Source organism: Parasteatoda tepidariorum, chromosome X1 (assembly GCF_043381705.1).
Source record: "Parasteatoda tepidariorum isolate YZ-2023 chromosome X1, CAS_Ptep_4.0, whole genome shotgun sequence".
NCBI classification, from domain to species: domain Eukaryota; kingdom Metazoa; phylum Arthropoda; class Arachnida; order Araneae; family Theridiidae; genus Parasteatoda; species Parasteatoda tepidariorum.
In genome coordinates, this window is record NC_092214.1 from 14,280,356 (window position 1) to 14,292,863 (window position 12,508).

The 12,508-nt window shown below is 32.0% G+C and overlaps 1 protein-coding gene across 1 annotated transcript in view; it reads right to left on the bottom strand.

Annotated features, from left to right (window-relative positions):
* Window positions 1–577: 577 nt before the first annotated feature.
* The window catches only part of LOC139427045 (doublesex-Mab related 11E), a 52,507-nt gene continuing 40,576 nt past the window's right edge, over window positions 578–12,508 (bottom strand). The window contains exons 3-4 of the mRNA XM_071187528.1: window positions 4,804–4,916; window positions 578–940 (exon numbers count right to left, since the gene is read on the bottom strand). Coding sequence (XP_071043629.1) covers window positions 666–940; window positions 4,804–4,916 — 388 coding nt within the window. The 3' untranslated portion in view covers window positions 578–665. The remainder of the gene's footprint in view (window positions 941–4,803; window positions 4,917–12,508) is intronic.

Sequence of the window (12,508 nt, forward strand, 5' to 3'; positions counted from 1 at the left end):
AAGTAGAAAAAGATTTACCATTTGTTTATTTTTAACCAAAGTAACAATTTTTAAAAGGCTTTGAAAATCAGTTATTTATCTTTTACGATAAAATCATTGAGTTATTGCGTATTAAATTCAATAAATGATATATTTACTTTAAAAACCTTTTAATTATCTAAATTGATATTTTTGTCATGTGCAAACACTATTCCGGCAATTCTTTGGCTAGAAATTTTGTATTTAACCAATAATCTCCTCCAATATTATTCAATAAATGTTAATTATTTTTTTAAAAAAATCATTAAATTAAAACGTATGAATAGGCCTTAAAATATATCCCACTACCCGGTACTTTAATTTCATATTTTAAAACCTCACAAGAGAAAGCTTGAAAATCCCCTTTAAATGAAATTAAAGAGCATGGTTGAAAACTTTGATTAAGGAAAAAATTTGCCTGCCTCTCGGGTAAAATATGCCCCATTAAAGTTTATTTACTTTTAAACTGCCCAAACTTTCTAGTGTGGTGCATTGTTATTATTGTGTACTAATAATAATGTTTATTTATTATTAGTTACGGACAACGATAGGACAAGTCTCACATATGAAATCCATTTTATTTACTTGTTAATCCATAAATTGTTTAATTAAATGAAACAAGTTTAAAAACATTTATATCAAACAAATTAATTTTTGCCGATAATAGCTTCGACAGAAAAGGCCATTTTTTTAGAAGGTCTTTTTACATTTTGATATAAATTAATATGAGAAGATGTCAAGAATAATTTCTGTTTTAGAAAAACTTCTTGAAGAGCTTCTTGAAAGCTTCCTGAATATAGACTTGAATTGATTCTTGCAAAAGGAGAATACAGCAACGCATCGAGTTCCTTGTCAGCAAAACATTTTCTTTTTCGAAGTCTTTCATTTATGGGGTTCATGGAATTGTTCTGTGACTGTTGCTCTGTAAAATTAAAATTATTATTAAAACTTGTATTGTTTTTCTACTGAAGAGCAAAAGGGAGATACTATCCTGTCTCCAGCAATTTACAACGTTTTAACCATTTTTTTAAAACATACTACTAGCAAAAACATGTTATGTAAGTTTTGAAACGATTTTAAAGAAACGAAACTTATTCATAGCAAACGATTTCCGAAATCAATTTGTTGTTCTGTGACTGTAAAATTTATTAAAAAAATCGAAACTTATTCAAAACATGCTAAACGATTTCCGAAATCAGTTCGTGGTTCTGTGACTGTAAAAGTTATTACAAAAAACTAAACTTATTCAAAACATGCTAAACGATTTCCGAAATCAGTTTGTATTTCTGTGACTGTAAAAATTATTACAAGAAACGAAACTTATTCATAACATACTAAACGATTTCCGAAATCAATTTGTGGTTCTTCGACTGTAAAAATTATTAAAAAAACTTGCGACACATAAACGACTTGCGACAATCACTCAATTGACTTTTTTTTATAACCATCATGGATACAGAATTTGAGTTTACGGCTACCAATGTTTAGCTCAGTAGCCTTGTAATTTTGAATCCAATCTAAAACACAAGGGAACTCATCGATCAGTACCCCCAGAGGTATTGATTTGTTTTGTGAACTTGGTGGATTTTGGGATCAGACATATTTAATATACACCAGTCACCATTTAAAACAATGGGATTCTCTTGATGTTGCTATAAATAGTTTTGCAAGTGTAAAGAGTTCTAGGGAAGTTAATTTTGTTGCCCAAATAACAGAAATTGAGAAAGAAACAAACAATACACTTGTTTTTATTTTTAAGCAGGGTCTGGTAAAATAAAAATTTTCAAATCTAATTACAAAGATGAAGCACAGGTTTCAATTATAGCAGTGCTGCCAACTCCAACTTCAAATAACCAAAGAGTCACTTTTAACAGAGGTATTTCCCTTTGACTTTTTGTCAAATTTGTAAGACATTCCATGTCCTCTCTGTTACGATGCATTAATTGGACTTAAAAAAAGGGGGTTTAAAAGTATTATAATAATTTATTTTACCTTGAAATGTGATGATTTAAAAAAAAAATACAATTCATGTTTAGGACAGTCCAAATCACAGAATTTAGCATAAATAACAGTGCATGTCAAAAATGTGGGATTTTATTTGTCCCTTCTGTTACAACTACATTTAATTAACGTGCAATTTAATTATGAGTCTTTTTTTATTATTTTATGCCAATTAGCTAAACATTGCACCCCAAAGTAATATAGTCTAGTTGAAATTTTGTTTTCAAAAATATTTAATATATTTCTTTGAATAAAATACTTGTGCGAGTTCCCCTATGTTACGCTTGAACTATATATATANTAGCTGCTGCAGGTGTGCGTGAAATACCAGGCATCTTTGAACGTGTACGCCAATCGCTCCACCGACGCTGTCAAGCATGTATCGCTTCTGGTGGACGCAATTTTGAACACTTACTGTAAACATGACACTTGTCAACAACGCTTTCAATAAAATCTTTGTTTTTCCTTTCGGCCGTTATTTCTCCAGTTTACGCCTCACCACGTCACTTGCGACTATACATTCCTATACAATAAATCATTGTTACAATGTCCTGTACCTACCATTAAAGTTTGTACCATGAATTCGGGACCACCCTGTATATATAAGAAACTGGAAAAAGAAAACTGGAAAGCAAAAAAATAAAAAGATATAATCTCTTCATCTTTTCACACGACTATATCCGCAAAGCGGAGTGCTTTCTAATATTGTATCAATATAGTTAAAGCAAAATATATCAATACAATAGTGTGAGGAGCACTGAAAAAATTGAAACGAAAATAGAACACATTAAGTAAAAAACATATACGAAACAAAACATATCAAGCAAAAACACAGAAAATAAAATGTAAGGAAATTACCGAACAAAACACGAAAGGAAATCTATATAGTGAGGAGCAAATTAAAATGAACTTACGCGTACCGGAATCTTTCCAGAATGTTTTAAAATATTTTCGTAATAAGATTGCCAGATTACCAAATATGAAAACAGAAGCATAAATAAAGTGATCGCTTATGGCACGTTCTTACTGCAATACTGAAGAGCGCTTAATTTGTTAGTTTCATTAGATGGGCCCGAAAATGGATGTGCGCAAGGTAATAATGTTATACTGAATAATTTTAAGTTCATAATCAATAAAGTTATAATTAATTATACAACTATACAATTTTAATAATTTTAGAAAATTAACAATTATTTAAAAAAAAGAAAGAGAATTTGCTCGTTTTGCACTGATTTTAAACAGGCGCCAAATTATTACTACTGTTGAAATCAAAAAAATAGGCTCAAGAAGCAACGCCCTAAACTCACGAAATTAGAAAACCGAATTAACGGAACGGAAACAAAATGAAAACGGAATTAAGGTAATAGTAGATAATATCAAGCGCTAAAGCTGTATTAAATATGATCACTAAAACATAGCACAATAAAGACAAAAAGAAAGGAGAGAAAAACGAAGAAAATTATTAACTGTGCATAAGCTGCAAGTATATAGAACTCATAAAATAAGTTAAAATATTGAGAAAATATGGAAATTAATAAAAAATAATGGCAAGAGAAGAAAAATTATTGAAGTTATTTTTTAAAAGTATTTTTAAAAAATGATTTTTTTTTGTATCTATATTTATCTTTAGCACTTGATATTATCTACTATTAACTTACTTTCGTTTTCATTTTGAATACGTTTATCTAACAGATCATCATGTTTTCTCTGCAAAGGTCGCACGCATTTTATTCGAGCTCATTCTAAACGCAAGAAGGAAAAAAAGAAGACTAGCTGTTTGAATCTCTTCTTCTATTTTAGTGTCCCCAACATGATTCAATATCAAATATGATGGTGAGTATGGCAGCTTATATTCTATCATTTGCGAATTTTCAATCTTGGGATCATTTAAAGAAGTGGTTTTTCTTGATTCCGTTGACTTACGAGATGTTTCGAAAGCAAATGTTCTGGAAGCTCTGATTTCTATATCGTTAGACAGTTTCAACTAGAATTCATTTTAAATGAATTTAATAATGCCTGAATTTAATAGTAATAATTTAATAATTTAATCCTTCCTGAATTTTTGTCTGCTCCCGATGATAGTGGTGAAAACGATGAAATATCGAAGAATCAAGAGTTCAAAACTCTGAAGCAAAATTTATTTGAAACCAAATTTGCAAATAATATGAAGCGTTGTGAGGGATATTGCTGTATCTAAAAACAAATAAAAGCAAGAATAGATTACTCAATTTTTCTAATTGTCATCTCGTTTGTGTCAATTTTTTAAAAAATATGCTTTTATTTTCTCCCCCAAATTTTACGTTTTCCTGCCTCGAGCATTTTTTAAAGCCCGTCCGACGGAAAACATAAAATAGGGGTTCCCCTGTAATACCACCCCGAGCCGTGGTAGCTCAGGGTATAGAGAATTCGCCTTCAATTGAGGTGAACCGGGTTCGAATCTCAACAATGGCTGGTCGATACGAATTCTGGACCCGGCTCGCACCGACCAGAGTGCTGACGTAAAATATCCTCAGTGGTAGATGGATCATAGGTTAGAGTCCTCTTATCGAAAGGCTAACCGTTGAAAACTTTCGAGTTTTTTTTCGACATGTAACTCAAATGCGGGTTAGTTCCATCAAAAAGTCTTCCACGAAATTTTTGTTACCACAATATTTGATCCAGAAGTTCCCTTGTCTTCTGTATTGGGTCGAAAATTACAAGAGTATGAACATTAGTAGTCATAAACCCAAAAAAAACTGCTCTTGAAGGACGGTTGTAACAATAAATAGAATAAATATATCATACTTCCTGTTATCTGCCGATAATAAATATTCCGATTTAGTAGTCGAAGTTGCCTTTGATATTTATTTTTCTGTTCTTGAATAAACTGAGAATTCTTTACTCTTGACGAACCATATCTGAAAATAAAAAAGAAAGAATAAGTGAAAAAACTGTATGTGTCACCTTCGAAAGTATTAGTTCAATTTGGAAATTATTTCATTAAAATAAAATAATTCGAACAATATTTAGTTTGTCTGAACAATATTTGCAGTCATTAATGTTAATCCTCGTATTATAATCGTTTTAAACCATAATCTTAAAATCATGAACTAACATTGCTAAAAACTTACACCAAGCTCATTTACGAATGAATGCAACTGAATAAAGGTTATAGAATGCATTTAATGGGATACCAGCAAGTGACGTAGTGTGGGTATCTCGATCCTGATTGGCTGTTGAAACGTGACATTAGCTTACGTTTGCAACTGTTCCTTCCATTTCATTTCGAGTAAGCAAAGCCAGTCAAGTATCAATTCTCAAAAGTGACCCATTCTAAATTTTTTCACAAAGATTTTTTCTCAATGATTTCAATTCTTGCAGTACATATTTACACAAAAATTTAACACAAAGACATTCACGTAACCATGTGGAACATAAACAACCTATTTATGCATCGAAGTTGCAGGACCACAAAACAAAAATATATCACGGTTACAATAAAATATATAAACAAATAATAAATCTAAGTTAAGTAAAAGAAGTAGACGAGAAAGAATTATATTTCAACTGATTCGATGCGCGATACGGTTCTGAATTTAATTAACTTAACGTTAATTAACAGTCTAACTTATGAAGACAAACTTAGCTCAAATTTAACACGCCATTTTGCTGATATAGATTAGCAGGCGTCATAGGTCACATGTGTGGGTATGCGAGGTCTTCTTCTTCTTGAAGTACCCAATTAAATGGATATTCTGTAAAGAAGAGAATCGATAAAAGAACACCAGGTGCATAAAAAATTTATGTTGGTCAAAAGTTGAGACAAATAGCAAAAAGCAATTAAGCATTCTTATAAGAAACTACGAATCGGGAAATTGAAGGAAGCTCATGATTTTTCGCTATTGTGATTAGTGCAGTATTGTAGCAGGGAAATAAAGTGTGCCTTTGAATTCAAGAACTACTTGAAATATCTCAAGAGGGACCCAATCACTCAAAAAATAATATTTTAAGATTTCACAAATTTCTTTGTAGGTATTTTATTTACTTCACACTAGAGTTGCACGGCGGAAACATCGCTGAGGATGAACCGAAGACGTCCCATCGCGATTTTAATCCTCCGCAGCTCTGCTTTGGTAGACCTGCACGCGAAATCGAGCACTTTACGGTTAGTCAGAATTTTTAATAACGACAAAAAATTATAAGAAGAACTTTGCTGTTGTCGTTATTGTTTTGAACGACAGTAGAAGGCTGTTGGCTTTGCGAATCAAATTAGGAAAAAGCGCCTTTCATATGACAAGAGAGCACCGCTAGGGTGAGACAGGATAGATGACTCAATTTAGACATACATCTGAAGGAGAAGAAAATTTTCTCCAGATCCCTGTACCCTTGGTATTGCTCAGCGACCGACGACAAAACATTCGATTCCACATGTTCTCACACTGCTCACGCATGTACTTAGCGATCGAAACCCGGTTCCTCCAATGCTCTATAATACTTACTGTACTCCAATACTCTATAGTACAGTGATTCTCAACTTCTTCTTTTTTTTTGTCGTGGCAAACACTTAACGATTTCGAAATTTGACAGCACACAAAGAAAAAATTTAATTTAAAAATTGTTTACTTACCTATAATACACTGTAAAATAGTTTACGATAATAATTTTAAATGTAAAATAAAATAATATGTACGACGAATACGAGTATTGAAAGATTAATTAGCTCCTTCGACTGGTGCAGTTCTTATATTGCTTTCTTTTCCTCGCATCTCTTGATAGTTTTTTTGGTTTTCTCTTTATTAGTCATTAACTGTTATCTATTTANGGGGATTTTGAAAATAATTCTTTCTAGTGGTAGCGAACCAAAGTAGAAATTTTTAAAGCAAATGGATCTTTCATAAAACTTTTATCAGAACTTAAGAATCTAGCCATATGGCCTGCACTTTTATAAGTAATAGTGGACAAGTTACGCTAAAATTATTTTTTTTTAAATATTAAGACATTAATTTTGCTACCGTCTGAAAAGAAGATTTCTGAAACTACGGAAATTCCGTAGCAGTTGGAGGGTATGTATGAGTGATTCTCATGAAACATGACAATTCGGACCAATACATTTCTTCAAATTTAAAGTTTTCAAAATAATCTAAAATTTTTTTGTATACTTCCTTAGTTACACTTATTAATATCTTACATACAGCAGTGTAGTTTATTGAAATTTGTTCGAGAAAAAAAATAAATAGAAATTCACCAAATCTTGAATACTAGGAAAATGACATATTAGCTTAGAAGTTTAAAAAACAGTCATTTTAAGTTAATAGTGAGTGACTCAAGCCTTTATGTTAGATGGACCATAAATTGCGTAAGTTAATTCTTTTTGTTCACTGTAGAAGGAATCAAAAAATTTTTGTTGCTGATATGTACAGAATAAAATTTTGTAAAATACTCAATCATTAAATAAATAAATAACTTTGATTACATCCAAGCATATTACAATCATACATAAACTTGGTATTAGGTTAATATTTGTTTTCCCTCCTAACAGTATTAGCAGTATAAAAACATTTCTGGTAACACTTCAATGTCCTGGCATTCATAAGCCAGGAAAATGACAGTCAGGATAATGACAAATTCGCCATTTTATAGCATATAACTTTATTTAAATATAATATTTTGGCCGAAGACGTTTATATTCTACAGAAAACAACAGGATTTCTTAAAATAACTCAGATAAATCTATGTAGTTTATGTTATTAATGATTTCAAGAAGCCAGGAAAATGACAACACAAAAACCTACTCACCCTGAAAAATTTTTTGAAATAGATTTTGACCCAGAAAAATTGGTTCTTTATTCATGCAACAAGACATGTTCATATAGGAGGGTATCTAATCAATCTATTTACGTAAGGTATTTATTGCTGACTCTATCTATTTTGGTTATAAACCACTAAATAAAAGTAGCCAGGAAAATGACAGATTTTCTTGGGACGAGCAGATTATTGACAGAAAAAAATTATTTTAAAGAAGTTTTTGTAAATAAAACCCTCTGCGTATATTCTAGAAATGCTTACACCGGTTGAGAAAAAAAAATTAGATATTGAAACGGTTTTGAAGTTTTGAAGCTGGTTATTATTGGAAACATTGTTTGGGACATGCCAGGAAAATGACATTTTGATATTCATTTAATTTTTTTAACTATACAAAACGGTCAATGCTAGTGTAAAGTCATTTTAAAATGCTAACAGCAATGCTACTTGTTAATTAAAAAAAAAAGTTTTTTTTGTATTATAGTATTAGATCTTGGAGCAAGGGACAGTGAATTGTCATGCTTCGTGAGAATCACCCATATATATATTCTTTCATTTAAACTTTACTCGTAATTAAAAAAAAGGCTTTTCAGTTTTTACTATTTCATTTCTGAAATTTGGCGGAGTACTTTAAGAATTTGGCTGCAGCACACGGACGTGCCGCTGCGTAGTTGTTGAAAATCACAGCTCTAACCACTGGGATACACGATAAGAGCTATTTCAAGTAACCCTTCGGTTAGACACATAATTATCTTATTGTTTGAGCCATGTGGAATATTTTTGTGACAAAAATACGAACACTATAAAAGTATACTACACTATTAAAAAAATGCTCAAATTTAAAATGTCTCATTTTTTATATAATTAAAAATAATTAAAAAAGATTTAATCAAATTTTATTAATAAAGTTTTAAAATTTTTTTAATCGCATTTATGAGTTTCTTTCATGCTATATACTGATACATGCCACTATTTAAATATTAGATAAGAGGGGACACAATTTTTTTGAAACTGAAGGTTTTCCTGTTAACTCGAATACTTTTTGAGTGCCTTATATGTATATTCAGTTTATAGTGACGTGACCTAAAAATACTTAAAATAATAATTAATCTGATTTATACAATTATGATATAACAATCATTCCCCGTCCCACAGATCGTGAAGACACGTTTCCCATTAGAACATCGAAGTCAAACAACACCGATCAGTAAGTGGGTGAGTGACCAGTTTGATCAGTCTTTGTAGGGACTGAGGGCGAACAGTTCTCGGTAAACTGTTCTACCGCAAAGTGCTCGTCTTCGCGCAAAGGTCGTCGGTATACCAAAGCAGAGGAGCTACGCCCTCTGCTGAGGATCAATTATTCATTATTTATTCTTTTTACTTGAATGTCATTTAAATCACATTTGAATTAAATTGATCCTTTTTCGATTATTCACTGAATCTTTTAATGCCTATCATAAATAAAAGGAAAAGAAAAATATTTTTAGTATGTGTAATAGAAATAATTTATCAGCATTCATTTCCTTTAACTTTTATCAATGGTTTGTTCGGTAATTAATAAGTTTTCTTTCATCTTAAAACTAAACAGTGATAGTTGATAAGAAAAAGTGAAAGCTTAGTAATCCTTCTGTATTTAACAATATGCAGTATATAATTGCAAGATATTACTCTTTAGAGATCGAAAGCTTTGTAACAGACTTAGGTACAAAATTTTCAGGATTTTTAACATTTTGCAATGAAATAAATTTTTTATTAACAGTTTACATAATTTTTCATTTAAGTGACTTTATTAGCACGTTAAATCGTACTTAACCATTACTAGTACTTAACCATTACTTAACCATTTACTAGTTCTTGGCTTGGGAACATAACTTTGATAATTCTTCTTCATTCCATTTTAATTGGATGATAACTTTTCTAGTCATTACTTTATTTATAAAAGGTTTGCTAAATTATGCCTAGAAACTTATTTTTACATATTGGTGAAAGCATAACGTCTTTTTAACAGGGTACTCACTCAATTTTAGAAAAAAATCCCTAACTTTTCCTGGTAAATTACAACTGAAATCAATACCACATTTTATCTATATCATTCAATTATTTATCAGAAAAATTTTATTATTTTATTTGTAATGGATTTTCTGTGTAAAAAAATATATAATTAAATGAGCATGGGAACATTTCAGTTATACTAAAATGTAAAATTTTTGCAAAAAATAATTGTAAGAAATTTAGAATTGTTTAACTCGATTCTCAATAACTGTTGTTGTTGCTTATCCCCTTGATCTAGAGCCCTAGACCAAGTCCAGATGATCATGTCGCATCAGCAAGTCATAGACAGTCTCTCCATCACTCATCAGTTGCCTCACAGAGGCGCCAATGCAATCCAAAAGATGAGACGGAGAAGCGATGACCGAGCAATGACAATAGGCATAAGTCTTTTCTTTCGCTCTGAAGATCAAATACTTTATATGGCCGATCCTAAGTCTTGACAAAATTCTCAATAACTAACTACTGTTACTGATAATTTCGAGACCTTTTATTTTCCAAGTATAAAATGGGAATCCTCCAGGATTTTGTGAAAAAAATTGCAACTTGCCCTGAGTATTCCCTGCTTTTTGAAGTTAAAATAAAACTCCCTGACAACGTCGGGTTTTCCCTGTTTTAATCGTTCATTTGTTTAATTGTAATTTACAAATGAACTTAACTTACTTTTATACAGCGTCATATGTATGTGCAACACAACTCTCACATTAAGTCATCAATGATAATTATTGAAAATATGTAACTTTCATGTCAGCAAAATTATACAGGTCTTAGTTTTTAATTCATTACCACTTTATAAAATGTCTTCTCGAAGTGGAGCAGTCAGCATCCTTTCAAAAAGAATTGGTGCCTGAAAGCTATGATACAACTGCAAACGGTTAAGACTTTTAACATAAAATGTGATCACTTGGCTGCAGCACACTGACGTGCCGCTGCGTAGTTGTTGAAAATCACAGTTCTAACCGCAGGGATACACGGTAAGAGCTATGTTTCAAGTAACCTTACGGTTAGACACCTAATTATCTTATTGTTTAAGCCATGTGGGATAGGTGTGGTCCCTGCGTATAAAGGAATAAACAACATTTAGGGGTAAAGCAGAGGTTCTTAAAACGCACCCTTTTCTCCTCCCAACCACTACGGAGGAGGAGAAAAAAATCAGGAGGAATTCTTTTAGTTTCGGTTTGTTCTGTATTTTTACGCTATTGGTAAACAGTACAGTACTATTGGTTAAAATATTTCTTTGAAAATACATCATGAATGTTGATTAAATCTTCTAAAATATTTTGTCATCGATAAAGAGAATGAAATGGTAGTTGGTGGGAAGCAGCGTACCCAATAGTGCATTCACAATTGACGTCACTTTGCGTCTTATGCGCATGTGCTGGATTTTAGTGCCAAATCTGAACATGTTGCTCACCCTGTAAGTTGTTTTTCTGGTAAAACACCTCACATTTTATCAATGAAGGTCACAGTCCTTTCTAACATCGATAGTTGTCTCATTAAGTTTACAGTTAATCGAATTGCCATTTTGTGAGATAATTCTGACTCTGTAAATGATATACCTGGTGTTTATAAAGTCCCGGACCCATTTTGATGTTTAATAACTCATAAAATAAAAAAGATAGATTAAAATTAATAACATAAATGGTTAGATAGGCTCATAACGTTTCATGACCCTTTGTCAATGAACTTCCACGTGTGCCCCCTTCGAAGCACGGTGAATATCAAGTCGATAGTCAATTTCACGCCAGGTAACGGAAGCATGTCGGCATCCACAGCGGTTGCAATTGCTGTTGTAATTCTGGCTTTTAGGTCATCAATGTTCGACACGATCCTCCTGTAAACATTGTCCTTTATAAATCCCCAAGGAAAAAGCGGCGTTATATCAGGTGATCTGGGTGGCCAAGGAATTGGACCTCCTCGCCCATTCCATCTTCCTGGAAAATGGTCATTCAAAGAACTACGAACCAATGAGGTGGTTCACCATCTTGTTGCAAAAAGACATGTGGCTGAAACTCTTCTAGTTGTGGAAATACGAAGTTTTCCAACATATCTAAGTATGCGACTGATGAGACCGTCTTAGATCTTCTAGGATTGTCTAAAAATGTCCGCCTGACACGCTCAACGTCAAAATCACTTGTGCAGAGACGTCCGGAACGTTTCTTATCTGCGATACTTCCAGTTTCTAGAAAATTCTTTTTCCACAGCAAGATCCTGCTTTTGGAAGGGGGATCTTTTTAGTAAATTCTTCTGCAATTTCTCTGTGCTTGTACTATCGATTTCGTTTCTATGAACCTTAATATCCGCTTGAATAACATAGAAAAGTACTACATAGAACAAACACATCAAAAGTAAACATAACATTGCAATAGTTGTCAAAAACAAAAGAGAGAAAAATGCAATTAATAAGCAGACGATATTTAGAAAAGTACAGATATTTAGACTGGAAAATGAAATTATCTGAAATTAACCACACGCGCAGACGATATTTACAAATGTAAAGATATTCAAAGTATAAGATAGCCCTGAAATTGCAGTATAATATGCACGTAATTCAGTAGAAAGATTATTTGTATGCAAATTTTAGAAATAAAACGTCGTAGGTGATGTAAGTGTACGTAAACCTTGTAGGCCGGCGCGCAGGTCAAAGCTGTGATAAAAG